This window comes from Cydia pomonella, chromosome 27, assembly GCF_033807575.1.
Source record: "Cydia pomonella isolate Wapato2018A chromosome 27, ilCydPomo1, whole genome shotgun sequence".
Lineage (NCBI taxonomy): Eukaryota > Metazoa > Arthropoda > Insecta > Lepidoptera > Tortricidae > Cydia > Cydia pomonella.
The window spans coordinates 5,012,009-5,035,416 of record NC_084729.1 but is presented as its reverse complement, the minus strand read 5'-3'; the positions used below and the strand labels follow the sequence as shown (position 1 = coordinate 5,035,416).

At 40.1% G+C, this 23,408-nt stretch overlaps 1 protein-coding gene across 4 annotated transcripts in view; it reads left to right on the top strand.

Moving 5' to 3' along the window:
- LOC133532426 (translational regulator orb2) overlaps positions 1–23,111 on the top strand; it is a 130,485-nt gene extending 107,374 nt beyond the window's left edge. For all 4 annotated transcript variants that reach the window (XM_061871091.1, XM_061871093.1, XM_061871094.1 and 1 more), the window contains 8 exons: positions 909–1,028; positions 1,620–1,748; positions 7,876–7,988; positions 8,432–8,642; positions 8,993–9,078; positions 9,848–9,949; positions 10,869–10,973; positions 13,544–23,111. In XM_061871091.1, coding sequence (XP_061727075.1) covers positions 909–1,028; positions 1,620–1,748; positions 7,876–7,988; positions 8,432–8,642; positions 8,993–9,078; positions 9,848–9,949; positions 10,869–10,973; positions 13,544–13,660 — 983 coding nt within the window. In that variant the 3' untranslated portion in view covers positions 13,661–23,111. The remainder of the gene's footprint in view (positions 1–908; positions 1,029–1,619; positions 1,749–7,875; positions 7,989–8,431; positions 8,643–8,992; positions 9,079–9,847; positions 9,950–10,868; positions 10,974–13,543) is intronic.
- Positions 23,112–23,408: the final 297 nt, after the last annotated feature.

The following is a 23,408-nucleotide window of genomic DNA, read 5'->3' as shown; positions in this document are numbered from 1 at the left end:
TTACGTTGGATTTATTTTTATTTAAACAAATCGTTTGAAAGATTTGTCGGATTCTTTCAATTGTTGCTAAAATTACGCTTCGGGGCAGACTTTCTGGCTCTGCAAGTATTTTAAGTACAATCTCACCCACACATTCACATGACTGCGTTACTACGCAAAACGTTTGACTTACGCATTGGCATTTAAAATCTATTATTGAAAACCAGAATGATCCAAGTACTTTTCGTTTATCATGCCATAATACTGCTATAAATTAGAAGTTTACATCTTAAAATTGTATGAAATCTCACTCAATAGTAGGCAGTGAAAAAATAATGTAGAAATAATGTTCATACAATATAGAAAACAATAAATTTGTTGACGACTGTGAACATTTGTTTAGTCGTGTTTAGGCTGGACTAGTGATACGCCCCCATCTATCACGTCACTTGTTCTTTGTGATGCCATGGTGACGATAAACATTCGAGGCCAAGTTAAAATATATACCTAAAGCTTGTGTATCCCAGTTTGTTACAGCTTTAGGCTTTTTTAGACAATCATTAGGGTAGGTATTTATTGTCGGTTACCAATAAGGTGAGTTTTATTTATGCCTAGGTACCAACTTGCACAGTGTGAATTCGCCAATGTTGGTGTTGATATTTTACTATTAAGTAAGAAGAGTTTATAAATTTTATATTTGAGTTATTTAGCATAATTCATACAGAAAAAAGAAAATTAATACTTGGCAATAAGTTGCTGATAAGCGCTGCTGCGGCTACGGTTGGACGAATCTTTTACATACCGTTGTTACAGTTTAAAAGGTTAGACATGAGTGTACTATTTTAGTTGTCGAATTGTCGCATCATTGTGCTCTGTTAACTAGCGATGTAGGGGGGCTGTAAAGTAACGTAAACTTTCCGTTGTTGCAGGCAAGTCGCCGTTTTTCCCCGGCGTGGAGGAAGCGGCGCTGGCGAGCGGCGGGGCCGCGGGCTCGCCCTCCGTGCCCTCCGACCAGGCGCAGGACGTCGTGTCGCGGCTTAGCGCTGCCGGTGAGTGTGCATTAGCCCTAGCCCCTCGCAGCGAGTGCAGGAGGCGGTCCGTGCCCTCTGACCAGGCGCAGGTGTCGTGTCGCGACTTAGCGCTGCCGGTGTAGTCCTAGCCCCCGCAGCGAGTGCAGGAGGCGGTGGCCTGGCGCGGGCCCTCCGACCAGGCGCAGGCGTCGTGTCGCGACTCAGCGCCGATCTTGAGTGTGAACTAGCCTTTGCATCGAATGCAGGAGGCGCTCCGTGCCCTCCAACCAGGCAGAACGTCGTGTCGCGACTCAGCGCCACCGGTGAGTGTGCAACCTAACCCGAGCCACCCCAGCGAGTGCAGGACGTCGTCTCACGATTAGTCGCGAAATAAACAAGTGTGGCTTAGCTTGTTGCCTCCGAAGATAAGGCGGAACAATGTGGCATGTGGCTCAGAGGTGACAGACAGCTATTGTATCGGAGTGGTTTGTATGGTACCGGTTATGCACCCGTGCTTTCACTGTCACATACCTCATATTTAGCAGACTTTTATGATTTTGTTATGAAGGCGAATAATTGAAGTGTTCTTACTTATTAGTTTAGTTAGTTAGTTTCGACTGTTTGTTCCAGGTCTTTCGATGTGCGTGTCGGCGCTGGGCTCGCCGGCGCGCTCGTCACCGGTGTCGGCGGGCTCCGAGCACGGCGAGCGCTTCAGCCGCAAGGTGTTCGTGGGCGGCCTGCCGCCCGATATCGACGAGGGTGAGAAGGAGTACACACTATAATGCCTGTTTCACAATGTTCAAGTAAAGTATTGGATAGCTAATTAACAAATAAATTAACTGCCAGATAAAACATCCTGCGAAACTTAGCACTTTATCTACTAGTTAAGCTTATTTGAAGATCGTGAAACGCCAACGATGACTTTATTCGTCAGATAAGTGGTAAGTAGCTTATTCAGGACTTTACTTGGACATTGTGAAACAGGCCCTAAGTGTGCAGATCAACGATCTGCCCTTGCTGTCATGCCGGCTGTACACTCGTCGAGAGCCTCTCGCCAAGACTTTCGGCACCGCTCCGACCCCATCAGAGAAGAGCGATACGAGAAGCGTAAGAGCGAGACGAGAAGGGAGCAGTATGTAGACACTCGCTCTCGGCCTATCTCGGGGTCTATTGACGGTTGTCTACACCCGGCATCAATTTCAGGCGCAAGGCTCACAAAATTCACACTTAGTGAAAAGGCTGGCGACCGCCGCGCCCTTTTGAGGGAAATTCGGGCTTCCCCGTCTCTATACTGCTGAAGAACAAATTATTGTATGATTAATAGTATGTTCCTGTTACAATTTCAGGAAACTTACTTATTTATATATCACAACCGCGTAACTTTCCATTCATTGAAGAAGCTTTAAAACAAAAGTAGGTACTAGAGTGAATCCTACGCTGTTATAGAACTTCCGTGAAATAATTTAATATCACTCCCGGAACTGAGATGAATGACACCTGAAATATGTCGAAGGGCTTAATATTGTACCCGAATCGTGCCAATGAACTTGACGCTTATGCGTAGATACAAGTCAAAACAAATCATTTCGAAAGGGGACGGCTGTTTCTCCATACAAAGCCCCATTTGCCATTGGATATTGACATTATTGAAAATATTTTTACACAATTTCATGTAAGTATAACTATAGCTATGCCTCTACGTTTGGCGTTTAAGGATTTTTTGATTATTTAAAAAAAAATAACTGATTTCATACAAACTTTTAAACACTCCTTTTATACCTAATCATAAATTTGAAAAATATCAAACGTACGGGCATAGCTGTGGTTGATACACAACAAATTGAGTCAAAATATTTTCAACAATGTTAATATTCAGCGAGGAAAATGAGGACTAACTACGTGTGTATGAAAATGCGATTTCGCGCGAGTCTTCTCGTCTTAAACATTTAACAAAATACCCCACACGAACCCAGAAACCCTCCAGTCAATCGATACCCTTTACCCCAGAAGACAATTTTGACACTCGCTTTGTAGTGTCAGTGCATTGTCCGCCGCGGCATTGTACCATTGTGCCAAATGGGGTCAGTCCAGCGCTGGGCGTAATCGATACTGTCACCATTGCGGGGAAAGCAGGAAACTTATGTAGTGTCGGTAGACACGAATTTAAATACGTAGAACTCGTTAATCTTTATCTTTTAGGAGATCCAGATAACTTTATTACAGCTAACCCAGTCTTTACGAGACTGCGCTTAAAATTCAGAGTCGTAACTCCCGACTTGAGTCTTTTTTTAACACAATATAAAAGGACTCGTGCTTTCGAATAGGCTCGGTAAAGTATTTTGTAAGTTTTATCTAAATGAACAGTAAAAAAAATGTGTTATTGTATGATTTCTGTACTCAACCCATGAATTTTATGTGGTGATGAGTGATGACAACAAACAAATCAATACAAATCTTACAATAATAATATCTAAGTAGGCATATCATAACTTCAAGCTATGTGTTGATGGGTACTAGGGAAATGCAATGCAATTTGTTAGAGGTTTTTTTTTTTTTTAAGGAGTTTCTTTCTAAATGTTGAAATTTTTATTTCTTACTACCTAATTCTACCATTAATAAAAATTCAGTTCAAATACTATGTTCAGGTATTTATTTGGATATGTTACTAATGCAAATTTTATGGTCTTTTGCCAAAAGTAAATTAAACTCGATTATTCATTAAGTACATATTTTACGACCGGTATGTATTTTTAACCCTTTACCAGGCTGACAGTTCAAAAATGACAATCGAATGTCGGTCTTACTCATCGAAAATAGAACACATGTTTGAAGAGCCGCATGTGGGAAATATATATCCCTTAGCCTGGTAAAGGGTTAAGGTTTCGAGCATTTGTGTGTATATTGTACATTTTCAACGTTTTTAATTTTTTTGTTATTTTACTTTGTTATGTATTGCAATTTAATGGATGACTGTCATTGGCCTTCTTTTATGTAAGCATTTATATGTTCAGTTATATTTACGGCTGTTGTTATCCTGAATACCAATAAAAAAAAAAAATGACGATTACAAATGCGTTAATTTTTTTTTGTAAAAACTTAGGTTTCAAACTCTGAGTCGAATTTTAAGGCAGACTTCCAAGTCAAAAGTTTCTGCTAGTAATGTTGCCTACATCAGCAAGTAATGTTATGTTTTTAGGGACATGGCGTTTTAAGGAAATTGTGTAGTTTTATGTGCGTCAGGATAAAATAGGAATACTTATAGGAATCGTACATGAACTGTAGGGAGTAGCACAGGAGCCCCTTGTTTATTGGCATGTGTCAAGTTTCCGGTTTTATAATAAACCACAAGATAGCAGAAGCTTAACGCGCAAGGGAGCGTGCGTGCACTGTATGGTGCAGCACCTGCTTTGACGTGAAGTGTCAATGTCATGTTTATGTTTCTAATTTAGGCCACGAGATGGTATATCCTCCAACGTGCACGATCCCTATTATCAATAAGACTCCGATAATTTGTGCCTTTTTTTCGTTTAACGGTATGGGCTTTTGGTTCATGTTCATGTAAAATACGCGATGGTAAATTAACTCTTCACAATTTTCTGATGCTACTCGTGACGTTTTATATTTTATTTTATTATTTCATTTATTTAATCATAAAAAACTATGTTACCAATGCTCTCAAAATCGCACACTTGTTTCGTTGAAAATATGTTGGAAGGAGATCAACTAAAATGCTAAATTATACAAATACAAATCCTCTTTATCACAACCTCTGAAAAAATGTACATGGAAACACATATATCTTATACCTTTAAACGAGCAATTCTGTTATATATATATAAATATATATATTTCTGTGATCTCGGAAACGGCCCTAACGATTTCGCTGAAATTTGGTATATGGGGGTTTTTGGGGGTATAGAATCTATCTAGATTAGTCTTATGTTTGGGAAAACGCGTGTTTTCGAGTTTTCATGCGTTTTTCTTTCGACGCAGAATATGGTCGCTAATTTCGTGTTGCCGGCCACTGTCCGTCTGGTCCAGCGGGTTAAGACGCGGACTGCTAAACGAGTGTTACGGGTTCGAATCTCGCCCGATGACTAACTTTTGTTTTTTCTTTATATGTTCAAGTTTATATATAATTTTTTGATTTTTATTGTTTTATACAAGTTTAATTTAGTAAAAAAATGTAGTTAAGATTATCACCTATACACCACCATATTACAATAAATATTTAGTTGAAACCGAGCAAAGCTCGGTCGCCCAGGTATAATACATGAAGATAGAGGTAAACAGGCGGTCTTATCGCTACAGAGCGATCTCTTTCAGACAACCTTTAGGTAGTGGAAAAATGAAACTTAATTTAACTATACTATCCGCAAAACTATCTGGCCGGTCACTCTTGGTTGGTCTTAACAAGGGTAAAGGAGATAGCATTATGATCTCAGTGGCCAGTTAGTTTTGCGGCAAGTATAATTAGGAGGTGCAAAAAAACTAAATTAAAACTAAATAGCAGTAGAGAATACAACAGTAAGACAATACATATACATACATATTACTTAGATAATTATATACCAGTGGCGGATCGTTCAAAGAACTCGATTCCCACCGGCTTGTCTAATTTCAGCCCGTTGAGTACTTTCACGGTCGGTTTATGGAGAAAAGGAAAGCAAAATTAGCTCCGGGTTCCCTACGCATATTTGTGACGCGCCGCCACTGTTATATACCTACATATATACATATATACAATACTATATAATTCTTGCCAAAAGTGATAACCAGAAGTGATAAATTATGTAGGTACGTATTTTGTTGGTAAAAGTCAATGTTAAAGCCTAAAATAGGTTTTTTCAAACGAGTAGTGCTAATTTTTATAGTGAATCGAAAGTGGGTCAAGGGTCAAGTCTGATGAGGCTGTATTTATCTGATGATAACACAATTGTCCGCACCGTGCTACCTTTTCACAGTAGGGTACAGTCGACCAAGCTAAGTTGGCAGCGATTTTGATAGCCCAGCCTGTGTAAGTGTTAAGTAAACGTCATCATTTCACAGATATCTGATGTTTAGAATAACACTTGCACAGAATATGAGCGATTGTCAGCTTTTGCGATTGACTGACATAGGCCGATATCGTCCGGCGAACTTGTAATCAGTGGGCAGTTCCACGAGAAGGTAAAATGTGGCCAGGGCATAAATTTTACGAAAACTACAGAAAATTATATTTATTTTTACCCTACGATATTATTTCTACAATTCTGTAAAATAAGATACAAAAAAAAGCATTTGAGATTTATGGATAAAAAATCCATGTTAAATGTCTATAAAGTAACTTTTTCTCTCTGCAACTGAAGGTGCAGGCTAATGCTTACTGTGCATATAAAGTAAACAAGGATTGCATGTTTCGCGGCCAATAGCTACCTACTTGCTAGGTTTTGATTTGTTTGCACCAGCGTTGCTCGGCAACCTCATTGCACAACCTCGGCCGAATCTTGGGGCACTAATGGTGTAGTAATAGGGTAGAACGCCCGTTGATTGGTTCCCAAAATAACAATCATTGACACCCGCTCTATTGAGTTCGTAATCTGTCGATATCAGTAAACGCATCGACTATTAAATCGGTACATTTAGTTAATTGACTGATATTATAAGTCAAATTAATGTCGTTCAATCAACGTATTTGTAATCATCAAATACTTAGCGTAGACGCTACTTCATAACATTTTAGAAGTTGCTTGAAAATAATAGTCTCTGAGGGTTTATGTTCAATAAGGTCAAAGAGAATTTGAAATAGAGGTGGATTGTCAAAGAAAATTTTGTAGCCACAGTACATTTACTGCCATCTTTCGACACATGATTAACTTTTAGAACGCCATTTGACTTTGATCCTTATTCTTTCACTAATATCTAATATGTGTTAAGTAAATATATTTTTCGAGCGTTCGCTTGTGGATTCGATCATACATGGGTCAAAATTCTTATCTTTGTCTTGTTTTTTGTCCCTTTGTGACGGAGTAAAGTTTTTTGTAGGAGATTAAATATATTTTTTAAATTATCTCATTTAAAATATAATCTACATTTATTTATTTATCGTATGGCGTTTACACACTGGTTACATACATATAAAAAACTTAATTCAAAATTTACATTTCTGCAGATAAATACTCGCATCTTTTGTCAGGTGTTTAAAATCCTCACCCGGTCCGTTGTATTTCGTGACGCTACAGCTAGAACGACATGCAATAGCACTTGACTTGTTTTATTTATTTGATAGAAGATGGGACACGTGTGACAGAGTGGTCAGAAACAAGACAATGAAAATAATTTTGAAGCACATCAGTACACTACTTACTAGAACAAAACGACTTAAGTCTAAACTTTACTAGAGTTGGTAGGAAATTGAGGCTTCTGAGTCTCAATTTGTAGAAATTGAGTCATTTTTACACGACTCTGCGCTTAAAAAACTTTCGTGTCTGGAGTTAAGCGTATCTTAAAAGGATTCCAGCCTTCGGATAAAGACTGCATTTTTTTGTTGGTTTGACATGAATGAAAGAACACTAAGATTTTTTTTGTTGGTTTTATATGAATGAAAGAACACTAAGGAAATGGCGTTATTGTATGGTGTGTAAATGACCCATGAATTTCGTATGGTGACAATGCGTTTTAGAAAACTTTTGTAACATAATTTAAGAGTTCTCTATAAAGGACTCAAGTCTTTACAAAAGAGTCAGGTCTCAAAGGGAACTCAAGTTTCTACTTAATGACTAGAGTCTAAAACTGAGTCGAGTCTTAAAGCAGAGGACTCAATGGACTTAACCAACACCTTACTTACAGATTGTTTCATAACCATCATAATTATGCATGTACCTAACTTGCCATCTTCGTGTTTCAGATGAGATCACCTCCTCTTTCCGGCGGTTCGGACCGCTGGTGGTGGACTGGCCGCACAAGGCAGAGAGTAAGAGCTACTTCCCACCAAAGGGCTACGCGTTTCTACTGTTCCAGGTTCGTTTTTAATATGTAGCTCCGATGAAGAATAGATATAGGATAATTAAGCTTTATCTGATCTATGAGCGAAGACTTCAGTAAAAACGTGTCAGCGCAGATGACAATACCGGCTAGGAGATATCAGTGGTTTATAATCTGGATTATGTGTTCAACCACTGGACTTAAGTTTGTATCTTAATATAAATATTTCGCAGTAGTATTCTAATATTGCCAAACTCTTCAGCTTGCTTACGATATCAAGTAACGGCGACAGTAACAATAGCGAGTGACTATGCACCAGGAGTTAGGAGTAAGACGCTGGCATCTAATCTCTCATTCATTTGCGCTCAAGGTGTCTCGCTCCTGACCTCTGCCGCCGCCGCGCGAGAACGAGGCTATAGGCAGTCAGCGTAAATATAACCATCGATTTCGCCTTCAACGTTTCTATTTATCAATTCCAGGACGAAAGCTCGGTCGCAGCGCTGATGGAGGCTTGCATCACAGATGACGACAAGCTGTACCTCTGCGTGTCATCGCCCACCATCCGAGACAAGCCGGTTCAGATTCGCCCGTGGCGGCTCGCCGACGCAGACTTCGTTCTGGACGCCTCCATGCCGCTGGATCCTAGGAAGACAGTCTTCGTTGGAGGCGTCCCTCGCCCGCTTAAAGCCGGTAAGTATTATCTTCGATGATCTTATATTATAGCCTTAGCTCACGACAAGCTGTAAGTATCTCTCACTGTCATTGCGACAAGTCGATGTCGGCCCGCCGACGCGGACTTCTTGCTAGGTGCCTCCACGCCATTGCCTGCATTATTCAGGATCTTTTGATTTTCTACGCTTTCGGTTTTTCGGATATTTTTTCTTTTATTTTTCTGGTATTGCTAGTCCAATATCTTAAAACTTAGTGTGACTGTGGGTAGTCTGATACTGATAATGATATTGATTTATTGGTAAATAATACATTTACAAGTCTAGTGAAACCTTTGTTCATAGATTTAAACGCTGACTTGTTTATTGCAGCTGAACTGGCGATGATTATGGACCGGCTGTACGGCGGCGTCTGCTACGCTGGCATTGACACCGACCCCGAACTTAAATATCCCAAGGTACGTCTACAGTAGATAATGAAGAATCTGTTTTGGACAAACAAATTTTTCTCCCTGTTTCTCCCAGGGTGTTTTCTTATTAACCAGCTAATATCACAAGCTGCTATAATTTCATATCCTCTGCATTTATGGGTTAGAGCAGAGGTGTCCAAACTATGGCCCTAGGGACGAACGAGAGTAAAGATACAAATTATTAAATACATTCTACACAAAGGAAGCGGAGATCTGGTCTTGTCCCGCGAGTCAAAAAGTTTGAAGAAAACGACTTGTATTTAGATATGCAGTCTGCATCCCTTAGCCCTGCAGAACTAGCTCAACATCGTCCACGGCAGAGCTTCAAGTTGAATGAAACTGTTCAAATAGTATAGTTCAAATGGCACGAATGGAATGAACGAATCTTTCATTGTATGCGTGATACCTGTATCGGTATACAGTCAGTCACCATTTTATTGGTTAACCTTTTGAACGCCAAGAACACCTAAAGGCGTCGTTACTAGGCATACCCACAGCGCCAAGGGTGTCCTCGTGGTGTTATCGTGGAAGCTGTCAAAGTAACCTTCACACTTTAAAGTAAGGTTTACATTAGCTCCCTTGCGCTGCGCCCGGGAGCTTGCGTTTGAGTGATGTTTGTGTTTATGACATAAAGCGTTCAAAGAGTTAATGGAATACACACATTGATATTTCCTCATTCCATTCGTACCAGATCTTGTGAATCGACCTCTACATGTGAAAAAAGTATACCATTCACATGTTTATAATTATGTTATAGGGTGCGGGCCGCGTGGCGTTCTCCAACCAGCAGTCATACATCGCGGCCATCTCCGCGCGCTTCGTGCAGCTGCAGCACGGCGACATCGACAAGCGGGTCGAGGTACGTACCGACTCTGTCTCCAGTTTCTGTTGATCAGTATGGGTAGCTAATGTTTCCATAGCCTAACCCCGCGTGCAATTTATTGTCCATGTGGCGAGCGAACTTGCATGCGAGGTTAGTTACATAGTGGACTATTGAGGACATCCAATTCACTCCACCGATCAGATACCGCAATGTAATGAGTTGCATGCGAGTTCTCGCGCCGTCTAAATGAGCCTTTCTTGTGTAACTAAACGTCCATATTGAAAAACAATTACCTGCTTCTGGGTCTTAGGAGGCAACGCTGCTGTACACAGCATTAATTGTCAACCAATTTTTTTCTTATACATACCCGATCTGACCTGCCTCCCCTCTGAAATAAATAAAATATGACTGGTTTTTTTAACCCTTTACCAGGCTGACAGTTCAAAAATGACAATCGAATGTCAGTCTTACTCATCGAAAATAGAACACATGTTTGAAGAGCCGCATGTGGGAAATATATATCCCTTAGCCTGGTAAAGGGTTAAAGCAATCGAGACTGTTGCACAACGTTATTCAAGCTAAATAGGTACCTCAGCAGAAGTTCATAAAGAGTATCTTAGATCCTTAGAAGTCAGGTTCTAAATGTGCTGTCATTCTAGCGTAGAATGATTCTGGGGAGTTGAATGATTCCAAACTGGAGCCAACAAGCGTAGGATGTAAGCAGCGCAAGATCGGACATTGTTTAGTTCCTTGGACGGGGATCTTTGTCCGCCAACGAGATGTTTTCAGATAAAATTAATACTGGTTATAACGAACCCAAATCATTTTAAGATTTTTAATATTTTTAGCTAGTCTTCGACTTTGATAATAGATCATAGAGGCAACTATTTTAGGTTCATATGGGCGTAAGTTTTAGCAGTGGCTTACCAGCTATTAAATTGGCTGTTGTGTGTAGGTGAAGCCGTACGTGCTGGACGACCAGATGTGCGACGAGTGCGCCGGCGCGCGCTGCGGCTCCAAGTTCGCGCCGTTCTTCTGCGCCAACGTCACCTGCCTCCAGGTAACTGCACCACACCACACTACGCTTACAGGCAGATGGTTATGATAGTCACAGGCACAGCTCCGGGAAGATGAGGGTGGGAGGTACATGACTTAGCTGCGCCAACGTCACCTGCCTCCAGGTAACTGCACCACACCACACTACGCTTACAGGCAGATGGTTATGATAGTCACAGGCACAGCTCCGGGAAGATGAGGGTGGGAGGTACATGACTTAGCTGCGCCAACGTCACCTGCCTCCAGGTAACTGCACCACACCACACTACGCTTACAGGCAGATGGTTATGATAGTCACAGGCACAGCTCCGGGAAGATGAGGGTGGGAGGTACATGACTTAGCTGCGCCAACGTCACCTGCCTCCAGGTAACTGCACCACACCACACTACGCTTACAGGCAGATGGTTATGATAGTCACAGGCACAGCTCCGGGAAGATGAGGATGGGAGGTACATGACTTAGCTGCGCCAACGTCACCTGCCTCCAGGTAACTGCACCACACCACACTACGCTTACAGGCAGATGGTTATGATAGTCACAGGCACAGCTCCGGGAAGATGAGGGTGGGAGCTACATGACTTAGCTGCGCCAACGTCACCTGCCTCCAGGTAACTGCACCACACCACACTACGCTTACAGGCAGATGGTTATGATAGTCACAGGCACAGCTCCGGGAAGATGAGGGTGGGAGGTACATGACTTAGCTGCGCCAACGTCACCTGCCTCCAGGTAACTGCACCACACCACACTACGCTTACAGGCAGATGGTTATGATAGTCACAGGCACAGCTCCGGGAAGATGAGGATGGGAGGTACATGACTTAGCTGCGCCAACGTCACCTGCCTCCAGGTAACTGCACCACACCACACTACGCTTACAGGCAGATGGTTATGATAGTCACAGGCACAGCTCCGGGAAGATGAGGGTGGGAGCTACATGACTTAGCTGCGCCAACGTCACCTGCCTCCAGGTAACTGCACCACACCACACTACGCTTACAGGCAGATGGTTATGATAGTCACAGGCACAGCTCCGGGAAGATGAGGGTGGGAGCTACATGACTTAGCTGCGCCAACGTCACCTGCCTCCAGGTAACTGCACCACACCACACTACGCTTACAGGCAGATGGTTATGATAGTCACAGGCACAGCTCCGGGAAGATGAGGGTGGGAGGTACACGACTTAGCTGCGCCAACGTCTTCTGCCTGCACTTAACAACACCTCTCCACACTTATTACAGCATCAGACAGTTATGTACAGCTCCGGGATGATGTCGGGGGATATGGGACTTAGCTGCACCAACGTCTTCTGCGTTGTTACCTGCAGGTTAACAACACCATATTACACTTACAGCTACCGGCTGAAGGTTTCTGGCTACATGCTAAAGGTTTCTGTTACTGGTGCATAGCGCTAACTCTGAGTTGGATGGCCGGGCTCAGAACCGATATGAACGGTATACTCGAAGAACCCAAAGATTTAATTGTAGCCAACGATAATAAATTTTTTGAAAGTGTTAACTCTAGTTTAATAAAATCAAAAACGGTTGATCTCTTTATAAATTTTCTAACCACTTGAAATGCTCCGACCGGACCGCGGATTACCGATTAACCCTTGGAACGTTTTGTCATTAACACAAACATCACTCAAACGCCAAGCTCCCGGGCGCAAGCGAGCTAATGTAAACCTTACTCGAAAGTGTGAAGGTTACTTTGACAGCGTCCGCCATGACACCTATAGTTGTTCTTGGCGCGCTGGACACTATTAGTAACGACGACTTTAGGTGTTCTTTGCGTTCAAAAGGTTAAGAACCATTTGGTCCAGGCTAACTATGCACCAACTTTGCAGCAAAAAAGACGACAATAATTTCATAAAAGTCGACGCAGAGTTTGCTTGAACTTTAACAAGCAGGTGTTAGCTCTCCCAGCTGTATGTAGAGGTTATAAGCAGGGCTCGTAATTTTCATGCCGTTGACAGAAAAATGACGTCACGCTACATAGAGTATGATTCCAATTAGTATTTTCGTAATAATTAATAATTTATCAACCTCTTTAGGTAAGTTATACATATACTTGATCAGTACAGAAACGTCTAACTGACTTTCATCTTATTGTCACTCAAATAAATAATAGATTATTAATTTATTAAATAATACATATTTTTTTATTTTTAACAGCGTAACAAGCTTTTATTCTCGTTACAAGTATTTATTTTGATACCCGTCAATAAGTAAGTAATCTAAATTTGTTGTATTGTAAAACAACTCCCTGTATGTTAAATTACGTCATTTTTGCGTCAACGGCATGAAAAGTACGGGCCCTGGTTATAAGCGAAAACCCATTGCAACGCACGATGCGTTTGAACATTACGGTAGTCACATGTTTGGTCTGAAAAGTTAGATTAATTAATTTTATAAGAAACCTGCTTTGCTTATTTTGCTTACAAGCAAGTGGGTGCTCTGCCAAACCATGTGCTGATAATCATAATTATTTTTATTGTAGTGTGACTTTAGCACTTATGTATGCGACCGTGACGTTTATCACGTGTTTCTCAATAGTATTTATCGTGTTCCAGTACTACTGCGAGCACTGCTGGGCGACCATCCACTCGCGGCCGGGGCGCGAGTTCCACAAGCCGCTCGTGAAGGAGGGCGCCGACCGCCCGCGCGCCGTGCCCTTCCGCTGGTGTTAGTGCTGTCTCCCTCCCTCCCCGCCCGTCCCGCTCCCCCCTCCCACACCCGCCCCCGCCACGCCCCGCGGCAGACCGAGGCCACTAGTCACGAGGTTACCACTAGTGATCATTAAGGACTACTCCTTATGTAGCCATTAATGTTGTTTACTGAATTGTGAAGATTCTGATGGTTAGTTAAACTTGAGATGGGGTAAGCAGGGTAACCACTAGTGCTACCGTGACGTTACTGAGATTGTCACGATCTAAGGTGATTGAATGACGATAAGATTGCATAATCACTGGTGTTTTGCCGAATAAACTAACTTTGTAAAGGTAAATCCCATAACCACCATCGTTGAGCAATAATCTTTGACACGAATTTTTTGTAAAGTAATAAGAAGCTAGCAAACCATTCAATATCACAAATGTCGTTGTCCTATTGTCACAAAAAAAATCTGAATCTGCAACCACTTCAATTATATTCTACTCTACAGTACCTTTTATTATTGTTGAAACACGTTTAACTTGTTTCTTAGAATTGACGATATTGGTGACACTGACATCGGTGGTGACTCTAACCATGGTGGTTACGCTAACATTGGTGGTTACGCTGGCACTAGTGGTTACACTGATTGTGGCGGTTACGTTGACACTAGCGGTTACGTTGACACTAATGGTCACGCTCTGATGACGCTACGTGCTATCCGCACTCCACTCCCCACTTGACACTCGAAATGTGACCATAAATATGGCTGTTTACGACATCTCGAATAGGCCGATGGCCGACTAAGACGTATTTCAGCTAAGCCTAACCCAAACCAAATCGGAGGTAAAGGATGGAAAACGCTTCATCCGAATGATTTCTGTATAAACTTATCTCTTTTTGTCGAAATTCTTTTAATTAGTAAAATTTTAAGGACATTATTCGGAGAAGACGTTATTGAAATACCTCATAGGTATTAGATGGCACTGGATACGACAATGTAACTAAACTAAAAAGCAACTTTATCCAACGTTTAATATTAAGCAAATAGGATCAAGTAAGAAAACACGTGCTAAATTTTCTTTAGCGGCCGCCATTTGCATTCAGTGTGGCCGTTGAGAAAATAGACAAACGATTTTCGATTTAAGCAAAGATGTGTATCCATAAAGTTAGATAGTTGTCCGTTTGTCGTTTGTGGGTAAGCTCTACTTGGCGCGATCCATCGCGCCTTATCCTAAGATTAATGTAAGACATAAGTGGAATGTCAGATTTCTCAAGATAATTGTACCTGTGTAGCTAGAAACAATTTCTTAAGAGTTTCCTCGTTTAGATTTTTGACTTGGATATTGTTGCTATTTTTTCACTTCGGCGTCCCGTTCTTACGGTTGGACAATTTCACTAAACTAAATCAGTTTAGTAGTCGACGATTGTAGAGGGCGTAGACTCATGACAGCGCCACAGACTATAGCAGCCAGTGTTGCCAACATTTGATTGTTCGGGTAATTTTGATCGACGATCAATGTCTCTTTCTCTCTTTAAAGCCAGTAGAAAAGAGATGGAGAATCAGTCTCTACCGGCTGCTAAAAGTTTGTGAGTTGTCTTTGGGCTTTTGTTAGTCTGTTCGTTTCACTGGGAGGCGGTAGGGACTGGTTTTTAGTACAAACGAAAATAAAATACGTTACCAATTTTGGCTGTAGTCTTGCTCGACGCGAGTATATCTCTTTTCTTATATTTTAGCGTTAAAAAGTATGATAATAAAAATATTTTTTGGATTCGCCGGGATAGTGCAATAGACCGTAGTTTAGTATACTATAAAAATATATTAACCAATTATTAAACTAGTGTAAATATGCGGTGGTTCACGTTTTTACCCTTTGCTTGTCACTCGCGTTTGTTTGAGGTTATATTGGGGTTGAATTTGATGAGTTATGGAATCGGAGGGCTCAGTGTGTACTTAACGAGGCGACGGATACTGACGGCGACGGCTGACATCGTATCCCGACGACCACGGACGCATATAGACTGTAGAAAAAGACTTGCGCGAATTTTTTGAACAATTTTTTTCGTTTGGAAGCGGTTTTTTCGTGTCGTGTTTTTTCTAAATTTTAAAAGGTGAGGCTATGAAGTGCCTTGGTGTGTGTGCCCGCCGGTGTGTTCAACTCCCATACGGGCGTTCGTTGGGTTCGTCTGGTCTTAAGCGTTTAATGCACTTTAAATTATTGTTTGACACGCGTCTGGGTTTCTCTAACACTACCATTTATGGCGCATAGTAGAATTATTCTACCATTTTTGACAGCTGTCAACTGTCAAGCGCGACGGCAGTGCCCGGGATCACCGCCATCCCATTACTTTATTATATAGTTAATAATCAATTCTCTAAAGTTAAGTAGGTACAATTCATATTGTTAGTAGATGCATTTTAGTAAAATTATTTGCCATAATACAAGACGCATTGTGGGACTTTTTATATTCATATTTTATTATCGCGAGCCGCTCTGTGGCCCCTGTAAAATTTAGGACAAAATATTTGAAATATGAAATAATATATATTTTCTTAGTCTTTAGAAAACTTAGCTATACATATTTAATATATATATATATTTCGCGATATAAAAAGTCGTATGAAGCGGATGCACACTACGTGTGTTAGTAGGAAATAAATAATTACAATACCGAATGGCGAGTCGTAGAGTTCCTCGCGGGACGGATTCCCCATACGTTTTTCACTCCGCACCTAAGTTACTTCATTCTGAATCCTTCACCAGACAAATTTCGACTGCATTTTCAAACGTCACTATTTACTTTTCATTTTTATTAGTAGGAAATTCGATTTTTTATCCGTTTTTTTGTATAATTTCACTCGTGATGTGTGCATTTCCCGATATTGGTGGTTCTTTTGTATGAAATTGCTCAATGTTTTTTGTAATTGTTTGGAAGTGCCCTCCCCTCCTAGCGGTGGGACGCGTGACTGTGACTTGATGCTGGATGCTTGATACGTGTCGTGTGGTAGCACTGTCCCATTTTTGTATTTTTATATTTTTATAAAAAACGAAATTGTGAATTCGGACGTGGTCTTTTAATTTACGCGCAACGTTAGATTTCAACACGCTGGACGGGAACCATTTTTGTATAACTTGATGCGTTCCGACCCCGCGCTGACGCCGGAGCCGACCTTAGTCGGCGGCGTATTTAATTATAAAAAATATATAATTGGTGTTAGATTAATACAACCGAGGTGAGTTTGGGATATGTGGTCTGTTGCGAGCGGCTGTGTCTGCTAGTGCGGTTGGTCTTCTACACGGAGGATTTGTATCGTTTCTGGTTCTAGGGAGGTTAACATTTCTCCTATTTTTTGCCTCGTATCTTCTTTATAATTTAATCTTCGGACTAAAAGAAATAGTGTGGAGTTAGAGTTTCTCATTCGATCAATCGCATGCTAGTTTAGCAATCGTTCTGTCGATGCTCACTTCATGCTCATTCATTTAGTAGTCGAGTTTCCTTTATCTATCTAGTTTATCTTGTTAAGAATTTTCGATCGATTGTCGATCCTTCGATTTCGCCTCGCAGTATTTAGTTTAGATCTATTTAATTTCTATGAAAAGGTCTGATTTTGAGGGATTTGTAGCGCTTTTCACGTGCGAAATAGTTTTTTAGTTGATTTGGAGTGCCCTTTAGTTTTTAACTGCGAGGTGACGTTTTTAGTTCGTTAGTTTGTAGGTTGTTTGTTTGCTTGGTTCCTCGTTTATTGCCGCTACGGCTTGTTCTCGTTATTTATACGTTGTCTGTTTTTCTATTAATATAACTAGCTGACGGGTGTTCATTGACGTTTTTGATTTGGGAGCCGCGGCGACGTACCGCAGATTGCTAAGAAGTTAGTGCTACTGATTTCAGAGATGTTAGTTCAGTGCAACATAATTTAGTGCTTAGTTCGGTACATATGGAAGTTGATAGTGAAATGAGCACTAATTTTGTTGGATAACTTCGAACTTCTAAAGTTCGGGTGCAGCGGCTTACGTCGTTATGGTCACGGCTCGGTCCAGACGTTAGAATAATCGCAGAAACGCAAATACGATTGTTGACGGTGACCCTAAAGTCGGGACCAGCCTCCGACCGATGTTCACATTTACGACGTCACATTTGTACTTTTTTAAAATATCGTAGCTATCTTTAAAATGTAAAGAGTTGTTGTTGTTTCGAAGTCGGTGTTTCGTGCCCTCGTCGTTTATCTCTGAGTGAGTTTCTTCGCACTATTTTTCACTGCATGTATATAGTGAATCAGTACGTTGGATTCTTAAGGAAAAAAATAAAAAAGCGCAAAAAAAGAATTTTTTATCGACGCCTCAGGAACGGGGTGGGCGCGCCGCGCACCACAGACCTCGTGCTGGAGGTTTTAGCGAAATTATTAATTAAAATAATAGCGAAAAGTAGCGCAATTCATGAAATACCTACCTAGTTGAAGTATATCGTATACGGTGCGGTAGTATCCACGCCGTAAGCTAGACAATATTAAGTTTGTATGGAATTTCTTGCACCGTCGAGTGTTGGTTTCAACCACTTTGAATTTCGGTATAGCAAGCTGGTATGCACAGATGGTGCGATGAAATTATTTTTTTAACAAATTTTGAAATTGGACGGCCCTCTAATGCTAATATGTGCTATTTAATGTTGATTGTATTAAATTAAAACGTGGATAGAACTAAGTTCAAAGTCATTGACACGTCTTTAGAGATCTGTCATCAGTTCACGTGCGTGACAAAAAACCAAATCACTCCCGCAGTGTTTAATTTCGTATCGTCAACATATTGACTTGGAAACGCAACCGGCCCTATTACCGATCTGAATCATTAAATTATTTCTATAAGTATCTTCGACAAATATAAATCCTAGTTAAACTAAACAGTAGGTTTGAAATTACACAACTATCAAGTTTCGAATCTGATTGGTAATATCCGTATTGCAGTTTTCAAAATTAAAGTTCAAAGAAGGGCCGTCCCCCACTGTATTAAATTAATTTGAAATAAGATTTATATATACTGATATTTTTATAGACGGTTGTTACATAGAATCAATTTTGTTGAAAATTGAAGTCTCGTTTCGATTAGATTGATTTGCTATTAATATTGTCCATCTTCGTTTGGTTCAACGGTTGTAGTGAATAGACACACTTAGTGAGAAATATTTAAGGTTATTTTTAAGATTTCCTTCTAGTAATAAGTATTGGTCGTTATTTGCTAACTTACTGGCATTAGGTGCGTTGCTGTTGTAAAATTATCACAAAATTTGGCCTTCGCGTCCGTCAATGGTTTAACCCTTTCCAAACTTTGTCATAAACACAAACATCACTCAAACGCCAAGCTCCCGGGCGCAAGCGAGCTAATGTAAACCTTACTTTAAAGTATGAAGGTTAATTTGACAGCGTCCGCCATGACACCTATAGTTGTCCTTGGCGCTGTGGGCACGACTAGTAACGACGCCTTTAGGGATTCTTGGCGTTCAAAGGCTTAATATCTATTTTCTCTTTAGTTTCTGATGACCCCTCTTAATAATAGATACACCTATCTTCATGGTTGCTGAATGTCATTAGTAATATCTCCCATTAACACTTAAACCATTTGGTAACAGTTTTCCGCAGAAATGGTCAATTTTCTGCTGCTGTTTTTTAACAGCGTTTAGGACGTGTTTCGTTTGGTAATTAGGTAATATTGGTTTTCGCAGGCCAGTGATAGGATCCTTCTAAATGCAACATATTCCTTTTGCCAATGTTTGACGTTGAACCAAACGGACGTGGGCAGGTTTTGACTCGTTTACACTGTACAGTTAAATTGTTCAGGTCTACTGTGACGACGATCTTCACGCTTCTGTTCTAGAGTATTGTGAAAACTATTAAAATGAATTTGAAACTTTTTCACTCGTTTTGTCTTGTAGTTTTGGGTAAATTCTAGCAGTTTTATTGAAACATGGGAAATAAATACGCAATAGGGAATATTACGCGAAACTCTCCGCAGGGGGCGCCACTACCACAATCCATCACAATCGCGTAACAAGAAAATCGAAATTTCGTTATCTAAACTCTATCACTCTTGCATATTCAAGCAATAAAGAGGCAGATAACTACATTTCGATGTTTGGGTTTCCCGGTAGGCCCTTTGTAAACAAACCGCCTTGATGCATCAATGTCATATTTTATTATCTGTGAAAACTTGTCAAAAAAAGGCACAGGATGCATAAGTTAGTTTATGATAGGTCCTAGTGCTGCACTCTGGCGGCAGAACATTGCAGTAATACTCCCTATTCACAATCATCAACAATGAAATCATGTTCTTGGTAGTTTTGATAAAGTGTTTGAATTTACCATTTTGCCATTTTTGTCATGGGTTTATCATTAGGTCACTTTTTATTTGTAAGAGACCTTATGACCATCCCTTTACAAGATTTTTGTTATTTTGCTCGTTCCCAAAATATGCTACATTCCCGAAGTACAGTCGCCATCAGATATATCAGAGCGGCCAAAATGCTCACATCTAAATACGCCTCTATTGTCAAGGCTGTATGTTCTTGAGCTCTTTGACCGCTCCGATATATCTGATGGTCCTGTACCTGCCATTTTTTTATTCCCATTAATATGTGTACCTTCCTACAGTTGCCGTCAGATGTATCAGAGCGGCCGAGGTGCTCTAAAATATCTGAACACGTTTTCTAACGTCTTGACAATAGAAACGTGTACAGATATTTCTGAGCGCCTCGGCCGCTCCGATATATGTGATGTTGCACAAGCATACCTAAGTTCCGGCATTTTGGGAACGTAGCGGTAAATGCAAGGAACCGTGTTTTTTTTTGTGTGCTTTGACAATTCCTTATTTTTGTAAGTACATTTTTTAAGCCACTCCATCTTACTGACCAAAGACAAGAAGCGTCCCAAAGATGCTACCAAAAAGACAGGGTTGCCAGCGCAGCGCCCGCCATTTTCCTATTTTTACTTAATTCCTGGAGAAGGCTTAACACACTTTTTGTATTCTTTTTTTATATATCACCCGCTTGTTTGGATGTATTTTAGGATTCCTATTTATTTTTTACCTTTTTGTATAACTTTTTTTAAATTTTATCGATTGTTTTGAATAGTTAGTAGTTTAGTCGTTTGTATTTTAGTTTTTTTTGTATTTGTATATTAGTGTTAGCTGGTTCAGTATTGTTTTTGAATTTGTATAAGTATACACACACTAGATATATTTAAGCTTCGCCAATATAACGTTGAGAGTGCACATTGGCTATAAGACGTTACATTATAAGTATTATTTATGTATAATATGTAATATTCTCAAATGAAATAGATACCGAATCGCGGAATAGATCCAAATTTCTAAATCAGAGCTTTACCAATGATAAAATATTTGATTCACACGAATTTTTGTATTATATTTATTTACCTAGGTGTAACTATGTAGTCTTGGATTTACCTGTGTTTTATTATTTTATGGTTAAGAATGATTTATTTTTGTTGTTTGAATAGTATTACTTAGAATTATGAAGTAGCTTGTCGGCCGGGTGGGTAGTTGGAATACTTGCTGTGAGTCTGGCTACTGGCATTGGGTCTGTTATTTAATGTACTCTAGTCTAATAAAAATACTGATGTTATATGCGCCCCCTTTTCGCAAAGTTTGGCTTATAGAGTGTAGAATTAAAAGGAGTGAAATCTCTTATGGTAGAACTGTTGCAAAAGTGTTCAGCTGTCAGCTATAAATAATAGTTCAAAATCTCTCCAAAGTAGCGCTAGAGTACCTAAGAACCGTTAGAATAGGCGTTATTGACGGAGTGAAGTGCGCTGTCTATGATTTGATTTTTTTTCAAGTATTCTAGGTATTGTAGCGCCACCTATTTAAGGTTTTTTGATGACACTTTTCGGTACATGGAGATTCCATTCCTTACCTCCACCTTCCATGATTTGGCTACATGTACAGTCAGCGTCAAATACTTTGTAGCAACCAAAGTAGCCAAATAGTTCGGTACACCATATATTTAGTATTGTGTACCGAACTATTTGGCCACTTTGACTGCTACAAAGTATTTGACGCTGACTGTACAGACAACAGTAACAACAAGAGAAAATATCTATTATAAAGTAATTTAGGTATAGTCGCGGACTTAAATTGTTGAGCCATTTGGGGTTCAAGCTTATGTGTCGAAGTCTAGTCAAAGGTCCCACTTTGTCGCTTACCATAAGGACGAGATTTGCTTGTAACTTCTATCTGGCAAGCGACAAAGCGGGACTTTTTTCTTGGAAAAGACACATTTGGTTATCAGGGCGGCTACCGGGAAAATCGAAATTCGTCAATTGCGGTCATTTTTCTCTGTCACTCTAATGACGTCTTTCTAAGAGTAAAAGAGAAAGATCCCCGCAATTTGCGAATTTCGGTTTTCGCGGTAGGCCCCCAGTACCAAAGAGGATTATGAAGACCAAGAGTGCTCACTCCATACAACGGTTTTGTTACCAACAATACTATTATTTTCGTAGTCTACATTTAGCGTCAAGTAGCGGAACTCTCACTACTGCTACTTGACAATAGATGTCGAGGCAAAGTCTAATGCTTAACTATTTTCCGCTAATATTATAACTAGAGTAATTGGAACTCGATTTATAACTCCTACGCTTACTCTGGTTATAATATTAGCTGAAAATCTTTGAGCATTAGACTTTTTGTTTGCCGCGACATCTATGGTCGAGTAGCAGTACTGAGAGTTCCACTACTTGACGCTAGATGTAGACTACGAAAATAATAGTATATATTTTTGGTAACAAAACCGTTGTATGGAGTGAGAACTCTTGGTCTTCTTAATTCTCTTTGTCAATACTAACAGTATGCAATGTCCAATGTAAATTAAATCCTAAAAGGCTTAGCAATTAAAGTTCGTAACTGTACTTATCTCTACTCTTACTTCGTGTGCCTCAATCTACACTTCTACAGCTCTTTAAGGTTATCCCAACGCCATTATAGACGAAAACTTCATTCACACGCTAACATCATTGGCGCAAACGATTCAATATAAACCTAATTAAAACCGTGAAGATTAAATTGACAGCCGTACGCTATAAGTTATAACTTTATAAGTGTTTGTAGGCAGTTTTCAGAATAACTATAGGTTTTCTGGGCATCCAAAGAGTTGTACCTATTTTTTACATAGCTTGTGTACGGTGACAGTTGTTATATTTCTACACAAATCGTATTGATTTGACAACTGTTACCGTACTTAAGTTTCGTAAAAAATATGTGAAGAAATGGGGTCGTATACGGAAGCCTTACGCCATTAAAAACAGGCCGAAGCCTATTCTAGACTCTGACAAATATTCACTTAATTCTAAACTGTATAATGTAGCGTTGTTGCCATGCCGGCAAGTTGTAGTATTGTTTAAAACTGAAAAACTTGAATTTTTATATGAATTTTATTATTATAATATGGTATTTTACTAAATATTAGTCCAATATTAAATCTTTATACGATTGTTTTATTATAAACCCTATTTATTTTGATTTTATGTTGCTGTTAACCCTTTGAACGCTTTATGTCATAAACACAAACATCAGTCAAACGCCAAGCTCCCAAGCGCAAGGGAGCTAATGTAAACCTTACTTTAAAGAAAAATATTTATTGACAATAACTATATACATAATGGATATATACAGATGATTACCTTTGGTATGTTCTCACTATCAGTAGTCGACCTCAGGGTGAAAAGTTGTTTGTGTCACACGAGAGCAAAGTTATTATACATGTGTTTTGAGTCCCTCCCTA